The 19001-nt window shown below is 56.2% G+C and overlaps 1 protein-coding gene across 1 annotated transcript; it reads right to left on the bottom strand.

Annotated features, from left to right (window-relative positions):
* Nucleotides 1-1191: 1191 nt before the first annotated feature.
* LAMC2 (laminin subunit gamma 2) lies at nucleotides 1192-18704 on the bottom strand. Its single transcript, XM_035537507.2, has 23 exons — nucleotides 18561-18704; nucleotides 14685-14873; nucleotides 13826-13955; nucleotides 13087-13185; nucleotides 12690-12826; nucleotides 12278-12400; nucleotides 11816-12005; nucleotides 11398-11510; nucleotides 10863-11081; nucleotides 10068-10247; nucleotides 9323-9556; nucleotides 8553-8689; nucleotides 7781-7934; nucleotides 7293-7498; nucleotides 6921-7000; nucleotides 6316-6453; nucleotides 5988-6132; nucleotides 5606-5755; nucleotides 4954-5068; nucleotides 4337-4536; nucleotides 3578-3736; nucleotides 3390-3489; nucleotides 1192-3180 (listed from the first exon to the last, which is right to left on the bottom strand). Exons 1-23 carry the CDS (start codon nucleotides 18631-18633, stop codon nucleotides 2930-2932), a joined length of 3522 nt encoding a protein of 1173 aa, XP_035393400.1. The 5' UTR covers nucleotides 18634-18704; the 3' UTR covers nucleotides 1192-2929.
* Nucleotides 18705-19001: the final 297 nt, after the last annotated feature.

Genomic DNA, 19001 nt, shown 5'->3' with positions numbered 1-19001 from the left:
TGTAAGCCAGTGGCTAGATTCCTCTGAATACATCGTCCTCACTGTCCCGTGTGGTCAGTTTTTCAGCCTCTCTGTCCTCTCCAACCCAGCACAGAAGTTATTCTAGACAACAGCCTCAGACATCATGCTCAGTTTTTAGCTCCAAGCTGGAGGAGAAAAAGTAATGTTAGAAGCCAGCCTCCAACACACACACACACACACACACAGAGGGATTTTAACCTCTAGGAAAAGTGAAGCAGCTTTGAAGAGGGAGGAAGGATGGTGGATTTTAATGGTGGAAATGGGAAAACAAAAGAGGAGACACTAAGAAGGAGTGAAGGTGGCACATCTGAGAGCAAATTCAGATCCCCTTCTCCCTCCCTCCCTCAGGTACACGAGATGGGACGTGCGGGAAGCCAGCTGGCTTTCAATCTCATCGTGTTTAGGACGGCATGCCTTAGAGACATAGCGTTGTGATAGGGATGATGAATATATTCTGTCTTACTAGTCTTATCTACGCCTTCATGTATCCGCTCAGTAAAACTCACAGTACGGGGCAAGGATGGGGTGGGAGGGGGGTTTGTAACAGGTCAGTCAATGCTGGGATTGGTTTTGAAAACAGCTCTGGGTGGGTATGGGAAAGATCATCCCTCGAGATCCACGTAGACGGTGGGGAGGTGAGGAAGGGGGTTTCCAGCGCATGGGTGGGGTGGGAGGAAGCTCTTGTGTTTGGGTCCTTGAACCTCCGATTTTAAAGTGTGATTTGCTGAAAGAGAAATGAACTTCAAATGCCTTTTGGAAAAAAAAATGTGGGGGGGGAGGGGGGGGGTTGAAGTTGCAATGCCACCAATATCACTTTTGTGAAAGGTTTTGGAGCCTCATTTTTTTTTCTTCTGTTGCTATATGAAGAAATTGGTCATTGACAAAAGAAAAGTCTTTATCAGCAAAATGTTTAAATTATGTAATAAACAAAAGAAAAGAAAAACAGATGCTGCTGGTGTCATCCTTCACCACCGCTGTGTCTTTTTAAACCAGTCCCAAGACAGAGTCAGCATGAGGAGTGCAAGCTGCTGGGAGAACTCATGGCCATCCTCGCCAAAGCATGGCACTGGAGAAGATAAACCAGTAGGCAACAGCCAGCCAAAAGTATTCATTATTTATTGGCCTCCTCCCTTTCAAAAGCCCAACTCATAGAAGAATTAAGTCAGCTCTGTAATACCTGTCCTATGCTGTACAATGGGAGAAGGAAAACATGCCAAAGGCAAGAATATTGCTTAAATACAAATACAACACAGACAATTACTCAGTATACCTTTATCAAGCAAAAGCACAGGCACTGCTTTACCAGAGAATCAGAGATAACAGGGTGGGTGAGTCCCCCAGAATGTCCTCCTCTGTCCAGAGCCTCTTTTCACCACCATGCGGCTCAGGGGGCTTCAGCAGGGCTGACCAGCACCTGAGAGCTCCCCCAAATGGCCTCTAAAGGAAGCTGGAAATGGAGTCAGAAGGGAGGTGGGCCCGCAGGAAAGCAGCAGGTGGCTGAAGGGAGGATTGCAGGCTTCTGTTCCTCCACGCTCTGCTCAGAAAAGACTTGTGGCAGAAGCAACCTGTGCACAATTACTCAGGTCTAGCGCCCTTTGCGAAACATCCCGCACCACACTTGAGGAAGGGGAGGGATCGGGCAGCACCAAACCAGAGGTGGAGAAACATTCAAGCCATTTTCAATACTCTAAAACAGATCAAATTAAAGCGCTGGCACTGCAGCAAGGATGGGACTGGGCTCTCAGATGCCAGCGTTTTTGGCTGTGATTCCCCCAGAGAAAGCTCCTGTTCCTGGGACAAGTGCCTCAGGTCCTGAGTGCCTATGCAGAGGGGAAACAACTTTGCTTTTCCTGGGCACATCCAGGGAGCTGCCTGGTACCAAACTGACCGGTCTCAGAAGGGAAAGTTGTGCTTGCGTGCATGTGTGTGTGATGGGCTGCTAAGGAGACCCATGTTTGCCCAGAAAGAGCTTTGACAAAAACCCATTCCTCAAGGGCTTTGGGACCCAAAAAGAAAGGGTGTCCTTTCCTCTTTGCTGAAGGGGACAGGTGGAGCAGAGGAAAGACTTTCCACTTGAGAAGCCCCAGCAATCCCCTCCTCCACCGACCTGCTAGTACAGGATCCCCTTCTTCCTCCACCTAGCACATCAGCCGGAGCTCCAAGCCAACTGGCATCATTTTCTTTCCTCTCTCTTCCACCTGCCTGCAATGCATGGTGGAAGACCTGCAGCTTTACAAAAGGGGTCATCAGTAGCATCTGATGCTGAATCTCTAAGCCACACCAAAAAAGCACACCAGAACCATTTCCAGCAAGGCCAGGACCAGGCAAGCTGGGAGGAGAGAGCCATGAGAAGCATCACCAGTGCCGTGGCTCAAAACTCATCCCTGCTTCCACTTCACGCTGCTCAGTCCCTGCCTGCTGAGCTCCAGAAGGTGAGGAAAGCCCCACAGAGAGCACAAGGCGGTGGCGGCAGTGTGAAAAGCAAGGAAAGGGACTTCAGTCCTTCTGTGTGTACCAGACCAGGAGAGGGGATCCAAAGGGGTTGGAGAACCTCTCAGCCCTGAGCTTCAGGCTCAGAACATGACTGTGCAAACTCCCCAGGTTGGCACCAAGCAACCCCCCCTGCACCTCAGAGAACTGCAGAAGGAATGGGCTCCTCAGTCAGCAGCACCTTCATGCAAGCAGGTGTCTCCTTCCTCCTGAAATTGAGGGACGGATCATTTTGAAAATCAGGGACTCTCCTGGGCCTGCGTGACAACGTGAACTTCAGCTGCTATGCTAAACTCAAATGTAAAGTTTAGTTTGACACAAGTCCAATGCAGCTGATCCTGCCAGGACTGGGGAGAGCAGCTGGGCAGGGCTCTCCCACCTTCAGCCTGACTCAGGCTGCAGCCTTCCTGGAACTGGCTCAAGGTAATTCGATGGCTTTTGTGTTGTAGCAGCCAGGAGGAAGACTTCTCTGGATGTCCTCCAGGTTCTTAATATCTGCTAGGATCTCATCAATGCTCCTGTCCAGTTTCTGTACCCGGACCTTCTGCAGCGTGGCTCTTTGCTCCAGCTCTGACATCTGTTTCTTCAGCCGGTTGGTTTTGGTTTTGGCTTTACCAAAATTCAGCTCAAGCTGCTTCAGGCCTTCTTCATCCACAGCACCAGGCTGGTCTGTTGCACGGGAGGGAAACAAGGAATAAGTAACCATGGGTGGAGGCTGAGGACTAGCTCCTCATAGATACTTCATCTTTACCCTGCTCTCCAGCCAATTTACAGGTGTCATGTGAGGCAAGTTCCCACAAAACACTCGGCACCCCCACGCAGAGCCCAGTGGTGGCCTGATTTGAGCTACATGGCTACAGCAACATTGCAAAACCTACTCATCAGATGCAGCAGCTCCTCCAGGGCACTTAGTGTCTCCTGCACGGCCACCTCTGCCTGGTCAGCCTCGTAATGGACACTTTGAGCTTCCTGAGCTGTCTGAAGAATGCAAGGTGGAAGCTGTAAAGCAAAGCCTTGCCCAAATGTCAGCAGGGAAGGGGACAAGGTGTGGGAGCCAGGGACCCACCTCCCGTATCACAGCGGTATCCGCCTCAACCTCTGAGATCTTGCCCTTGAATTCTCCATCCACTTCTTTGGCCTCGTGCTGCAGGGCTGCCACTGCCTTCTCCAGGGCGAGGACCCCGTCAGCCGTTTTGTTGGCCTCCAACTTCAGCCGTGTGAGCTCCTACAGAAGGGAAAGGCATTTTGCTCGGGGGCAGAGAATGGCTGGAATCACTCTGGGTGCACCCAGGCGTGGAACTGGTGGGAACTGGGTCCTTCCAGGGACCCTGGGACCCAAGTTATCACAGGTTCTCCTGCGTCCTTCATGTGCTCTCACCAGCTGGTGCAGAGAGTTGTTTGTACAATCATGGCTCAGCCCATCTGGCACACGCTATTGAGTCCCTGGGGAATTGCGACGCGCAGTTTGGGTGTCAGACTCACCAGCACCAAGCCTGGGATCTCATGAGCCTGTCAGCAGCTCTGGCCATAGCAGTGACAGGTAAGGGCTCAGTGTGAAAAATCCCCTTGGTCACCAAGAGGTGGCTACAGAAAGATACTACAGAGATCCCCATGGGACAAGTTTGCCTGCAGAGATCCCCATGCACCCACTCTTTTCCAGCTACCTCAGGTATCTCTGCACGATCCACTATAGACAAAAGTCAACAAAAAAGCCAATGCATCACATCCACCACAAAGACCACAGGGGTCACCAACCATCTCCTCCTCCACGGTTTGTCCTTCCAAACCTCTTTTTGCCAGCAATAGCACCAGGGCTTGTCCTCACCTGCTGGATCCCCATGGTGATTTCCTTCGCTTCTCCTGCTATGCTGCTGGCTGCTTTGGATTCGGAAGCAGCATTGCCTAGGATGGTTTCGGCTCGGTCTGTTTTCTCCCTGGCGCTTGCTACCATGCTGCTGATAATTGGAAGCCTTCTCATAGCATCTTCAGCTTCCCTTCTCTTGTCATCTGCTTGCAGGTTAAACTCTAAAAGAAATGCACACCAGCATGAAGTGGCATTACCTCTGTGAGAACTCATGAGGGGGAGAAAAGGAAGGGTTTTCCTCCTGGCTTGGCCTGGTTTAGACTTCTCTCATCTTCCAGAAAGTCTGGCCACAATGGTGACAGCACAAGTAAGAAAGGAGGAGAGGAGCAATTGCCAGAGAGGATCTCCTACAGGTGTTTGCTCCTTCTCACAAGAGCTGCTGGCCTGGTGGGGGCACTGGGACAATCACCAGGCCCTGGGCAGCATGTCCCCACCACAGACACGGTGCGGAGCAGCACGTGATGCCACCACCCCGGCTCTGAGGACGTTTCTGGCAGAGGCCACCTGCAGCCCACTGAGCACATTCAGCTGTAACACGGAATTTGGGGGCAAGGAAGAGGTCAGGAGCACAAGGTTACCCCGCAGGCTCTTCAGGATCTGCTCCACTTCATAAAAGGTGGCGTTGCCGGCACTCATTGCTTGCAGGGCTGTGCTCCTGGCAAGGTTGGCTCGGGACAGCAGCTGGGTCAGCATCTGTGACAGACCGAGGGGACACAATGAGGTGAAGGACGCAGCACAGGAGCATCAGATGGTCCCAGGGCAGTCACAAGAACCACAGCAGCAGCCTGCAAGGAGCTGTGCTGAGAGAGAAGACTGCAAGCCCATTCCCAAATGCCTGCTGTTTCCCCTGAACCCAGGTTACCACAGCCTGATCTATCAGCAGAGGCTTGCGTGAGCACTCCTCAACCGGCTCAAGCCACCGTGCGCCACCTTAGCTCCAGTCTGTCCTGGAGCAGGTCCCTAACCTGCCTCATGTGGAGGAGGTGTGCTAGGGAGAGCCTGCACCAGCAGCTCTGAGCACATGGTGGCATCTCACTCCAGCTCTGGTAGAACCAGAAGAAGGTGGGACCAACCCCAACGGGCCGTGTTCGGGGAAATGTGCCATCCTGCAGCATGGCAGGGTGACATCCAGCCCCTTTGTGGCACAGGGGAGGACAGTGCATAGTATCTGCAATGCAAGGGACACGCCACCTGCAGCTCAAGCTCAAGGTGACTCAGTCAGTGACTTACTGCTCTCTCGCCTTCTCCTCTCTGCAGCAGCTGCTTGATTTCTTCTTCCCAGAGGCCCGTGCGGCTCTGCAGCTGCCTGTACTGTGCCGTGTACATGTCCACCATGCTCAGGAGAGCATTTGCATCCTTCTTCAGCTGGGTTGCCTCCCCCTGAAACACAAAGATGGGATCACTGCCTTGGGGGGGCTCAATGTCACCCTGTTGTTCACGGGGAACTGTGGCAAGCAGCGATGGATGCTCGTACCACAGCCAGCTGCAGGGGCAGAAGGGTGAGGAGTGGGACAACCAGGGCCCAGCTGGGATGGGGTCCTGGAACAGGATGAGCTGATGGAGGGGCAGGATGAAAGGGGATAGCTTGGCCCCACAGTTTCAAAGCCCTCACCTCAAAGGACCCAAAATTGGTCTTCATCAGGCGGGACAGGGAGCTGAGGAGCATCAGGCTGCTCTGATAAGCCTTGTCTGCCTCAGAGGCTGTCCTGTCAGCCTTGGACTCCAGGCCTCCAGCCAGTGACTTCAGCTCCTCGTACCTGTGCAGATACAACGTGGAAGAGTAAACCCAAGGACTAAAGTCAAGTCCTACCGTCCTGCCTCCAGCTGCATGTTTCTGACACATAGCTGAGGAGGCCGGGGGGGGGACACAGAGGCTTGGACACCCCTCTCCTCCATCCCGCAGCCCCTTTCCCTCCGCTGAGACACAGCCGTCAACTTACTTCTGGAGCAGCCCTTGCAGGGAACCAGAGACTGCTGCCTCCCCACTCACAGCCATGCGCACCAGCTCCAGTGCCTGCTGCGAGTCATCCTGCGCCGCCTTCGTGGCTTGCTCGATGTTGTTTGCTGCTTGCATGTGGCTGAAAAGCACGGGAGGAGCCTTGTGAGAAGAGCTTCCCACCCAAGTTTCTTCCATCGATGTCCTTTGCGGTTTTATCCAGAGGTGCTGGATCAGGCTCTCCCAGGAAATGTGATTTGTTTGAGAAGGGGACCTGCACCTTGGGATCATCTGCTTCGCTTGTTCCTCCTGCATCTCCCCAGGGCAGAGGAGCACCAGAGGAACAGGTAGATGCTGCCTGTTCCAGCTGGATGCCCATGGGCCAAACTCTGACCAGGAAGATGCTTGTAAAACACACTGCCCAACATCACTCTCATGGGAAACAGGGGACACCAAAGACAACCCAGCAGACATGTCTCCCCTGCTCCAGGACTTGTATGGAGCCCACGGGAGCTGCAGCGTCAGGGCTAGGCAAGGCCACCAAACTGGGCCCTCCCATGTTCCCAGCAGGCTCTCGGTCCCCTGCCAGCACCACGAGGAGGTACTCACCTGTTGGCTAACCTCAGAGCCTCTTGGGCCAGGATCAAGAACTTGTTTGAGCCTCCAGGGAAGTGTGAAACTGCAATAGTCTGAGGAGAGAGGGAGAGAGGTGTGATCGCTCTTCCCTGGCCTTGCATCAGATTCAGCAGGGAAAAAAGCAGCTGTGGCATGCTAAACCTCCAGAGCCACCCAGAGACCCTTGCCTGCAGCTCTCCAGATCCCAGCCCTACAGAAGGAGCCAGTCCTATCCACCACAATTTCTTCTCTGCTCACAAAGCAAATATCATAACTGTAACACGTCAAATTCTTTCTCTCTCCATGGACTTTTTCAACCCACTGGCTGGGCTGAACTAATAGCATGTCACACAAAGGTGCTCTTACCACTCGACCTAGGGTGGATCCACTTCGGTCCAGGTCCAGCCTGGCTCTCTCCAGCAGCTGCCTGGTGTCCTGCACCTGCCTCTCGTACTGCCTGCTGAGAGACCTCAGCCTCTCCACCGTCGCCTTGGTGTCATCCAGCTGGCTCTGGCAACTGGACCCTTGTCCCTTCATCCTGGTTACACGGCTTTCCAGAGATCTGTCGGAGGCTGGGAAGAGGGAAAGAGGGAGGCAGTGGCTGAAATGAAGTGCAAAAAGGCAGGGACAGCAAAACCACACCGTGATATGACACAGGTTGCCCCTTCCCTTGGACTCTCGGTGGTCCCGTGCCATGGACACACTCAGGGAAGTACACACAGCTGCCCCAGACTGTCATCTCCTGAACGATTTCTCTCAAGAGACAAATGTCCTCTCCACAGAGGCACCCCCAGAAGCCGCTCCCTCCCAGCCTACTCCTCCAGCCCTGTCTGATGGCAACCTTTGTGTGGTACCTTGCAGGCTGAGAGCTTCTCCAAGGATGGCCTGCAATGTCTCCTCAGCCAGCTGCATCTTCCTCTCCAGCTCCTCATCCATGACCCCACCGCCAGCTTGTGCCTCTGAGAAAAGCAGCTCCAGCTCCTGCAGCTGCTGCAGGTACAGGTCCACCTGCAAAACACAGGTGGTCATCAGTGCATGGCCACCAAACCCGTGGAGGAGAGGCCAGGGCATGAGCCAGACCTATAGCATAGAAATATGGAGCGAGGAGTTGTTTTTTAGGTGAACACTGCTTGGTATGGGCACAGCAGGCCAGCAGCTCTAGGTCATTGTTTTTTACATCAGTTGAGTCAGATGCAAGCACAAACTTCAGGCGCAGCCTGCAGAACCACCTTTCCCTCTCATGGGGAAGCCAGGACAAGATGCTTGAGGGTAACCGTATCTTTGCATTCATTTCAGTGCAAAGCCACTCGTTTCTGCTCACAGCCATAACAAGGGTCACCATGAAGAGCCAGCGGGACCACAGCATTAGGGCTTCACCTGCTAAGAGCCAGACTGATACAATGGCTGGGCTCTGCACCTCGGGATTGGCTGCAAATCTGCTGCCCGGCTGTGCTTCTGGGGAAGTAAAGCCAGGAAACAAGGATGGTCTCCCCTCCCACCTTTCTGCTCCAAGACCAAATGCTGATTGACCAGCTCAAACGATCTCCAAAGCTGGAGCATCCGCGTAGCTCTGTGCAGGGAGTGGGCTGCCCAGAGGGACAGACAGATGGATGCAGGGACACTCACCTGGGCTTTCACCTGGCTATAGCAGGCTGGGCACTCGCTCTGCTCGCAGTCAGGGCCCTCAAAGCCAGGCTTGCAGATGCAGCTCCCATCACTCCGGCATGTCAGGGGCTCGGCCCCCCCCAAGTTGCAGTTGCAGGCTGTGGAGCATGGAGACAGGTCAGAGTGGCCAAGGACCAGGACCTTCCCTGCTCCTTGCTCTGGGCACGTCTTTCCACCCACTGCCTCTCCCTGCTTCCCTCCAACCTCGCTTTCCACAGGTGGGAAGTGTCCTAGGGAAGCCCCTAGGACATACATCAACCCCCACAAGGCACCCCGTGCTCTGACAAAGCCTTGGCTTTCGCAGCACCCACCGTCCCCAGGGCCCTGCCGCCACTGGGGAACATGCACCTCCTGCCCGAGCTGGAGAGGGAGATCTGCTTTGGGTAACGCAGCTTGCCTCGGGTAGGCACTGCGAGCAAACACCCCTCGTCACCTCTGCCAAGGGCTTGGAGCACAGAACAAACACCAAAAGCCACAAGGCCAAAGTGCAAATGTACAGGGTCCATTAAGCCTTCTTGCATGCCAGCATGGACTTTCTTACTCATCCCCACTGGCGGTGCTCAGACCGTGCCCACCGCAGGTTTGCTTTTACTTGGCCCCAGGGTGCTGCTGTGTGGTTTTTGGGTGCCGCATGCACAGTCCCCTGCAGCCGCAGGCTCTGGTTTGCTGAAACCTCCTGCAGCCAGGCTGTGTCCTCGAGCACAGCCCCCTGCCCGTCCCTGTCCTCATACCCCGGCACTTGTCGGCAGGGTTGGGGGCCAGGGGGTTCCCGAAGAAGCCATCCTTGCAGCGGTCGCAGTAGAAGCCGGCTGTGTTGTAGATGCACTTGAGGCACTCGCCCGTCTGGCGGTTGCAGTTCCCCACGGCGTTGGGCTCCACGTTGCCGTTGCACTGGCAGGGCTGGCACGGCCGGGAGGCTGCGGGGTCTCCAAAATAGCCATCAGCGCAGTACTCGCAGTTGGGCCCTGAGAAAGGGAGGGCGAGAAAAGCTCAAGGTCTTGGCCACAAACTGGAAGCCCCCAGCCTCCCTCAGCCCATGGGGATGGGGACGCTGTGCCTGAAGGCTGCCACCTCCCAAATGCCGAGCGCCCAAAGAGCTCCCAAAAGCTGAGTGCAATGATTTTCCTTGGCGAGTCATGTCCTACTGTTCCCCTCCCTCCCCATCAATCCTTTTCCCCATGCACTTTATCTGTTTGTACAGTAACTTTCCCAGGTGATTGCAGGAACAGCTCTGTGTATGTACAGCACATGCAGCTCCAGGGCAGGGCACACACATTTGCACAGCCCTTGGCACGACGGGTTCTGGTGCTTTGCCTGAACACCAGGTTACCAGCGAGAGCAGCAGTGGGGTACACGGGTGGGGAAGCCTTGGCGAGAAGGCATGATTGACCACCCAGCCCACAGACACCCACACCTCCACGTAAAGCACACAAAAACTCCTGGGGATGGGCTAACAGACCAGAGCAAGGGCGTTACCGGTGGCTCCAGGAGGGCAGTGGTCACAGACGACTTCTTCTCTGCCCAGCACTGCCGAGCAGCCCTGGCCGTTGTTGCAGGGACATGCCCTGCAGCCGTGCGGGGGCCGGGGGTCTCGGTAGAAGCCAAACGGGCAGCTGATGCTGTTGCCCACGTTTTCATCTCCCGAGTAGCATTCGCCTGAGGGAGGAAGGACAGGGTTTGGGACAAGCCTCTTGCTGTCACACCCCTGGCAGGACACCCTCCACGAATCCGAGCACGAGCAACTCAACGCTAGCTTTTCCTTTTGCATCAGAACTGAGGAGGGGACATACAGTGCCCTCAGCAAGGGGGCTGTTGGCATTTAGCTGAGGCCCCACCACACCACATCCATGTTCAACCTCATCCACGTTCGTTACTTTGAATTCACATTGCAACACTGCAGGCTGCTTTGGCAAAATGCGTAGTGAAGCATTTTCACATCACTCACTGATGTCTGTTCACACCATCCCTACCTTCAGAACACAAAGTGAGAAAAGATTGTAATGCTACCCAGGCAATAGGAGACGTTTTTCTGACCACAACCAGAACTAAGCCAAAGTTGACCCCAGCGTACCTTTCTTTTATTTCAGGCAGCAGCTCTTTCTAGGTTTTAGAGAGTTTTATCTGTGATGTTTCCTGTACTCCACCACCAGCCACCCGCAAGCCAGGGATCTCCCTCCCACATCCCCCCCGTAGCTCAATTTTTGGGACACGGGCAGCCACCCTGCATCCCCGCCCTCCCAGCACACACAACGTGGTCACGACTCCTCTTACCAGTGTCCGCGTCACAAATTCCTCCCCCTTGGCAATTGCAGGGCACACAGATGCTGAACGGCCCCATGCTGGGAGCATCTCTCCGGTAGCCAGCAGCACAGCTCTCACAGAACTGGCCCTGGTACCCATCGGGACACTGGCACCGCTCCACCCAGGGTGCGAGGATGCCGGCGGCAGGCTGTGCTGACACCAGGGTGATGTTGTCGATGTAGCCGGTGCCTGGTGGGAGATGCAGCAGCTCACCTGCAAGATCCTGGCTTGCTCTGCAAGCCCCTGCATCTCTGCATCCATCTCCACACGGGCTGCGCTGCCAACCACAAAGAGTGGGGGCAGGTGGACCAGAGCTAATGTCTTGTTTCCCCCACCCCACGGCTGTTGGCATCCTGCTAAAGCCCTTCATGATTTCATTTGGCCCATGTTATGACATGTTTTTCTTTGTTGAACACCTTTTAGCATGGCTGCCTCCAGCTGGAGACTCGTCTGCAGCAAGGAGAGCTAAGCCTTGTGCCGTACGCTTGTGGCTCCCCCCACTTACTGTACTCCCCAAAGGTGGCTCGGATCCAGAGGGCCGTCAGGTTCCCCAGCAGCCTGCGATATTCAAAGTAGTTCAGCCTGGGGCTCCACTTGCTGCTGGGGTGCTCATCCAACCTGCGCACGGGGCCAGGTAGAAGCTGTGTTGAAGACCATGAGCTGTCCCAGCTGCTCTCTCCCATCTCCCTCCTGTGCCCAAAGCACCAGGGGACAACCTCCACCTGCACAACCGGCACCAAGCGAAGCCCCCATCCTGACTCAGGACAGATCTCCTACCACCCTCTCACCCTCATCCTTGTCCACGAGGAGAGATGCACAGAGCACCAACCCAAACCACTTAAGCCTGGCCGCCTCTGAGGGACCTTAGCTAGGTCCCTGAGCCCACCAAGCTCACCCTGCCCGAATCCTGAGTTCCCATTCACCTGAAGGTGTACGTCTGGCTGACGCCACAGGGCAGGATCTTCCCAGGAGGCAAGAAGGGGGCAGTGACTCGCAGGCCAGCTCCTTCCAGGACCACGTCGTGCGGGGAGGGTTGCTGTCCCCCTCGGTCCAGACGGTAATCAAAGGAGAGCACCTGGCCGTAGCTCAGCTGCTGGTTCCCAAGGAATTTGGCTGCAAATGGAAGCAGGGGAGAGGACCGGAGGGAAGGAATTACAGGCTTAAAGTTTTGCTTTCCTCCTGAAGGCACACTCCGCAGGGTCAGACCAAGCAGCACTGCAGTGGCTGACCCCAGCATCACCTCCCAGGCTGGGGAAGCACTGGGGGGTGTCACCTCCCTGCCCCACGACGGTCCCTTCACTCTGCCCATGCCACCTCCTTCCCCAGCCCCGCCGACCCCCGCAGGTCACCCCCTTCTGCCTCGATCAGCTGGGCTCTGTGCATACCAGGTGCCACAAAGTAGAGCGCTTCCCATGTCCTCGCCGCTATGAACACGTCCTGGTGGCGTGGAGACCACTGGAGCTCAGTTGGGGACCCATTCTCACGGACCCCTGTCCAGCCTTCTGCACCTGGAGGGCAAGCACAGAGGAAGCACCCCCAGTCAGAGACAGGGAAGGGTGCTTCCAGCTCTCCAGCATCTTCTGCAAGCTGCATCTTTCCAAAAAAAAAAAAAAAAACCACCCTCCGGTTTCCTGTGTCTTGACCTGCTTGCCGCCACACCCTGCTCGTACCCACACCAGCAACCTCATCGACAGCAGCTGGGAACGCCTGTCCAGGGCTCCTCTGGTAACTCAAGGGCAGGGGGGTGGCAACAACCCGCCCTGCACACCAGCCTTGGGGCTGCAGGGATGGCCTCACCTTGCTGGAAGCTGGAGGTGATCCTGTGGATGCTGTAATTCTCTGCACTGACACATGAGGATGAGTGTCCGTAGCAGAAACATGGTGAGCATCCTGCTGGGTTTCTGGCATCCAAGTTATAGAAGTTTTGTTTGCACCTGGAAAAGAAAGGCTACAATGCTCGCGTGGTTTTTCTCCTCTCCCTCCCACGCTCAGCCTGCTGTAGGACACAAACCTGCACACAGCAAACTCAACCAACCCTCCGAAGACAGCCGTGTGCACCCATTGCTGCCTTTCAGGGCTGCCCTCAGGGCAAGCCTGCAGGCATCTCCCCTCCTGCGGGTGGGCTCGGTGAGCATCTGGGAGTGGGGATGGGGATGAGCCTGGGCACGGTGCCCCGAGCCCCCTGGACACCCACCTGTCGCAGCGCTCACCAGTGGTGCCGCCCTTGCAGACGCAGCGGCCCGAGATGCACTCCCCCGTGCTGCCGGCTGGGTCACAGGCACACTGCAGGCTCCTGCAACGGGGACAGCAGGGACACCACAGTGACCTCCAGATCAGCGGGGGGCTCGGTGCCCCAGCGCACTGGTCATATGAGACATCAGAGAATCCCCCCCCCCCCCCCCCCCCCAGCTGGACCAGGGTGGGGCACAACGAGTAGGAAGAGGCTGCAGCACTGATGATGCTGACACTTCCGAAGGTGCTTAACATGTGAAGGGGGCTGGTCCTGCTCTTCACAGGGTCTGGTCCTTCTCTTAATGACCTGCTCTTAATAAACACCTACATCCAACAGCAATTTTTGCACGGATGTGATTGCAGCAGGGCCGTCGCTACACAGGACAGTGACACTGTGCAGACCCGCGCTTGGGCTGGTTTTGTTCTACATCACCTCGCCCAGCTGCTGCCTGTTCTGCATTAGCTGGATGGTAAAGCATTGCCTCAGGGAGCTGCTAAGGTCTCATTTTGGTGCCACCACGTGGCAGTGAGCTCTGCAGGCAGGACGGGAAGCCCACCCCTGCTCTCCCCAAGGATGGAGATGGGTTGCCCATGGGCAAACCCACCTATGAAACAAAGCACCTCTGCCCTGGCCAGCACAGGAGAGCCCCGGAGGTGGTCCCCGTGGCTGTCCCCGTGCGTGGCTGGCCACCAGCACTTACTGCCCGTGTCTCTGGCACCCGGCCTCGGAGAAGGAGTGGAAGCCCGGCTGGCAGCGGTCGCACTTCTCGCCCATCACGCCAGGTTTGCAGCTGCAGCGGCCGTCACTGCTGCACTGGGGGCTGAGGGAGCCTGGATGGAGGAGCTGAGCTGGATTTTTCCACTCAAAGCATGGGGAGCCCCCCCTTTGCTCTCTCTGCTTGCCACCCGTTTTTCATGTTCGTTGGGGTGCCCCAGGCATCATTTCTCCTTAAAACTGCAGCAATGTGAAAAGCAGGCAGAGGAACTGGGGTGGGGGGGGGGGAGGCTGAAGCTTACCACCCACCCCGCAGCATGGTGGCCCTTTGCAGCACATCCTGTCCCCAGGTATGATGCTGTGAGCTCAGGAATTAGCCTTTCACTTTTACAGTGCAATTAAGGGACTTCATGGAGCCTGCCAAATGCTGCAACATGCAGAAACGTTGAGCCTGGCTCACGAGGCCAGCAAAAGCCTGGGCTCCCCATGCTGGGGCTTGGTTGGCATCCCCTGTGACAAGGGCAGGAGCAGTTCCCTGTGGGACAGCTCCTGGCTGGTCCTGGCCACCTGCCAGATTGAGGACAGAGGGGAGCAGGAGGCACAGGGCAGACCTTGCCACAGCACAGCCTGTTTGGGGGCTTGTTGGGGGGCCATTCTTCCTCTCTGCTCCTCTTTTTCTCCTCCTACCAGCCACAAGCTCTGCCAGGGCTACTGAGCCAAGCCTTGCACAAGTGCGAATGCACTCAATGGAGTCGGGGTTGGAAAACGCAGCAGAAATCCAACAAGCAAACTCTTTAGGCCTCCCTAACCCCACCGCCCTGTCAGCCCCGGTGGTGGCCCAGTACCCTGGGGGTGGCAGCGGCAGGGCAGGCAGCAGTCCCCGTCGCGCTGGCGGAAGTATCCCTCCTTGCAGCGCTCACAGCGGGGGCCCTCAGTGTTGCCCAAGCAGCCGAGGCAGCGGTACCCGTTCCCCGTCTCCATCAGTAGGTGCCAGTCAAAGATGCACTGTCTGGACATCCCGTTGCAGTCGCAGGCTGGGGAGAAGAAAAGAGGAGGTTAGAGGGAAGGGTACTGACTGTGAAGCCCGCCCATGACCTGAGGAACAAGTCCAGGCCACACAAATCTCCCAAAATGAGCTCGGCGATGCTCTCAGTCCCGCCCCAGAGAGTCACCAGCCATGGCCACTGGAGGCCATGCTCCACAGTGGAGAGCTGTGCCACCAGCGCAAGGCATGCTTTGCTGCCCGTTATTTCCAGGGCAAATATGGGAGGGGAGGAAAGACATGCTCTCAGCATCCAGGAATGTTTTATGCTTGCTCGACAGCTGCACGTTTATCGGTGCACCACATTCAAGGTGGCACTGAAAGGGGGAGGCAGGTGGGACAAGAGCTGCTGTAGGCAATGCGACCTTGCTGAAAAGGGACCTGTGGCCAAGGTAGTGCTGTCCTCCCAACTGTCCGCTTGCTCCAGGGGAAAGCAGGGCCACCCAGGTCACCTCCAGCATGGCCCACGCCCCAAGCCCCTGCAGCACAGCCTGGCCCCCAGCCTCGCCCCCACCCCCCCAGCTTCTCCAACACAAGGGAACTTAGGGTGCTCAGCAGCATCTCCTGCCCACTCCCCTGGGCTGATGGGGACCCCTCATGTGTCTCTCTATAATGGTGTTTTAGAGGAACGTCTCCAAACCCATCCTGCTGCCTATGAACATAGAGCAACTGCCCAGGGAAACCTCCATCGTCTCCCACTTCCTCCAGGCCAGGCACCGTTTGGGCCAGGCAGTTTCAGAACCAGCTTTTGAGCAGAGGTGAGGTCTCTCCTGCCTGCTTGCCAGCCCTCAAACCTCCACTTCTGCCAGAAGTGAACCCAGCAGAGAAACCTCCACAGATGTTCACCAGGCGTCTTCACCCAGTTCCCAATGCAGGCTTCCTCGTGGCCAGGAGGTTGTGGCTGCTGGAGCGCCATGGAAGCGTGCTGATGGAGAGGCAGATAAAAATGCTGCTGGCAGCCTTACACCAGTGGCTGCACTTCACTGTGCCCTCCCGAGGAAGAAAAGCTTCGCCTGCCAACATTGAAGCATGACCGATGTGGGAAGGTCAGACGTGAGGCCTCGTGTTCCAGTAAAGCCAGGGCAGACTGAGACCTCCAGAGAGCAGCGGCAGATAGCTCATCAGGTGTGCTTGCTCCGGGGCCCCTCATCATTGCCTTGTCCATTTCTTCTTGAGAAGCCACCTCCAGTTACTTGCAAAGCCCTCAGGTACCAGTACTACAGCACAAGGAGCCTTACTGCAGAGGAGTGTCTCAGTTCAGCAGCAGCACCAACTAGAGCAGCTGAGGCTGGGAGAATGACTGGCAAAGACAGGCAGCAGAAAGACGTGACCTGAGGGATAAAGCAGGACCCTCAAGGGTGCAGAGCCTGCTGAGGAGCCGCTCCAAGCTGCCCTGGCACTGCCCACAAAGGTCCGTCCCAAGCCGGCTTCCACCTGGTGCCCTCAGCGACCGAAGACCTCTGTCCCCCCCCTGTCCCGGGGCCCCCGCCATTCCTGGGCCAAGGCCGAGCCTGCAGGCCCGCTGCCAGTGCTGGCAGATGCCCATCAGCACTCGTGTACCTGAGGAGCACGTTCAGCCCAGCCTGATACTGAGAGGAACGATGACAACCTGGCGCAAACAGGGACAGAGCTTTCCTAGCTCTAGCAAGTGTGGCTCTTGGTCCAGCCCTGCCACCAGGAGCCTGGCACCCAGCACTGCCCAGCCTGCTGGGGACACCTGCAGGAGCCCAAGTCCTGTCTTGGTCGGAGTGGAAGAAATGCCCAGAACCTCAGTAGACATCTCCAGTGATCAAAGGGCAGAAATGATTAAAAAAAAAAAAAATCTCCAAAAGAAGCACCATGGGATTTTGTTTCCCAAGGTATTTGCACTCGCCTGCACGCTGTGACTGCTTGGTGCCCGTCCCCTCCCGTTCCCTCCATATTAAAGCATTTAACCCCACCCACACCTCGCCCTGCACGATCCAGAGGATTTAACAATCCAGAGGATTTACCAGCTTGCCAAATCACAGCTCCCCGGGGAAGGAAAGCCTGTTCTCAGGTCTTGCTCCAAGGCTGAAGCATGTTGAGAGCTGACTCCCAGCCTTGGCATGGATTCAGGGCTGGCTAACACGAAGCTGTTCACAATGCTACTGCAGGTTGGTGCCACGGCCTCACCGCTGCTGCTGGTCTTCTCTTGGAGCCTGGCGGCCTTCGGCAGGCTGAGCATTACCACAGGTGAAGCAAGATGGAGCCGGCTCAAAGCCAAGGACAGGAGCTGCTCTGCAGCTGGGTGCCCCAAGGCCCTACCCACAGATTTCTTCAGTGCCGCATCGGGATGAGGGAGGTCTGGGGCACACATCCGGTAGGACCTCGCTCCCCAAGCTTCCACCCAGCAGAATAAAACATGAAAAATGTTTGGTTGCTGTGCTGATGTAAACCCCAACATAGGAAAGGCTTGGATAAGGAGACAGTTCTTTCCAACGCAGTGAATAAGCACGCTGCGCCTTGGCTACAGACACTGCAGTGCCGACTTTGAGAAGCACACATGTACCACAGCAGCCAGCACCAGGCTAGAGATGTCAGCTTGTCTGCATGCTTGCTGTCGTAGGTGCTCTGCAGCCTGGTAAGCTTCCATTGGATCTCCCCAAGCCAAGAATTGCAGCCGGGAGCCTCCAAGTCTTCGCTGAAATCTTCAAACAGCCATTGCCACCCAGAGGAGCTCAGAGCTGTGAGCCCCTCACCTTCCTCGTACACCCCAGCCCACCTCCGCTCAGGCAACTGAAGCTCCTTTTTCCTCCCTCATTTCGCACTCAAAGGGTTGGAAAGCTGTGAGCCGCCCCCCACCCTAGCTCATCCCCACACCCTGGAGAATCTTAAACCAGCCCCAACCAACGCCTGGGGACGTGTGCTGCAGCCAAGGCAGCGAGCAGAGGCAGAAAATAAAAATCTCCATCGGTATTTTAGAACACAATTATGGCTGCTGTAGTAATTACCCAATTAGCAAGCAAACCAAATTAGGTCTGTCCTTTAAAAACGCACTCATTCAGCACTTTTTTCCCCTATCACGTTCCACTGCGCTTAAATGAAATCTGATATAAAGGGAGCTGCTTCAAATCTTGCAAGCCTATTTCCGAGCAGCAGTATTACAGAGAAACAAACAAAAACAACTGAGGCTGCTCAGCATTTATGAAGAACATGTAAAGATCTGATTTTGGTCTTTAGGACTGCGTGCATCCCGTAAGGCTCCAGCTCGCACGAAACACAAACTCCGCATGTGTTGCTGCTGGATCCTGGACGCTTCCAGCTCTTCCTCGGGCTCAGCAAACACGCTGGTTATCAGCGGCGGCAGGCAAACAAATCCCTTCCCTGTGCAATCCTTGTGCTCACACCCAAATCCCACCCAGGCAGCCAAGCTTTCCTCAGAAAGCAATAAAGTAATTACACCCAAACAAGTTACTCAAAAGGGACGCTGGTAAAAACTGGTCTAGGTGCTCACGGGAATTTAGCTCCAGAGGAAGCCTGAGGAGAAGCACTTTAGGGGTGTGGGTTTATCCCCAGCAGCAGAAGGGGAGAGTGTGGCCCAGCAGAAGAGCACTGCTGGACCCAAAGGGCTCCACATTCCCGGGGCTGGCAGCAAAGCTGCCAGCAGGACAGCTTTCCAGCCCCAGAGCGGACCTCCCCAGCCCCCTGAAAGCCTCACCTTCTCCTCCTTCGGTGCTGAGGGCTGCAAGCAGCGGGGACACTGCCAGGACCACGAGCCAGCACCTGGCCATCGCCACAGCCCTGTGGCAGGCGCTGGGCACACAAAGCCCCAGCTCCAGGCTGCTGCACTTGAGCTCCGTTCTTATTTGTGTTCCCCCTCCACCCTCGTGGTTTTTATCAGCTCCTCCGCCTGAGTCACTCCTAGCAGGAAGAGCGCGGGTGCCTTGCTCTGACTCACCGTGAACAGGGGAGCCCAGCCCAGCAGCGCAGCCAGGTGCACATGCGCCTGCCGCCAGCCAAAGGCATTGCCGACGACGGGACGCAGCACCCCGAGGGCCTGCTGGTGGCACCGTCCCGGGGAAAACGGCTGCTGGGACAACATGACTTGGATGGTGGCTGCCCAGCTCTGTCCCGTCCACGCTCCTCCATACGGGCTTTG

The sequence above is a fragment of the Cygnus atratus genome, chromosome 8 (assembly GCF_013377495.2).
Source record: "Cygnus atratus isolate AKBS03 ecotype Queensland, Australia chromosome 8, CAtr_DNAZoo_HiC_assembly, whole genome shotgun sequence".
NCBI classification, from domain to species: Eukaryota; Metazoa; Chordata; class Aves; order Anseriformes; family Anatidae; genus Cygnus; species Cygnus atratus.
The sequence above is the reverse complement of the archived record's forward strand: the minus strand, read 5'-3'. Positions and strand labels throughout refer to the sequence as shown.

Coding starts and splice junctions, on each gene's coding strand:
- LAMC2 (XM_035537507.2), bottom strand. CDS start 18,633: ATGGCCAGGTGCTGGCTCGTGGTCCTGGCAGTGTCCCCGCTGCTTGCA. Junction 12,006..12,277: donor GCTCTACTTTGTGGCACCTG/GTATGCACAGAG, acceptor TTCCATTTGCAG/CCAAATTCCTTGGGAACCAG. Junction 3,181..3,389: donor GGAGCTGCTGCATCTGATGA/GTAGGTTTTGCA, acceptor CCCGTGCAACAG/ACCAGCCTGGTGCTGTGGAT.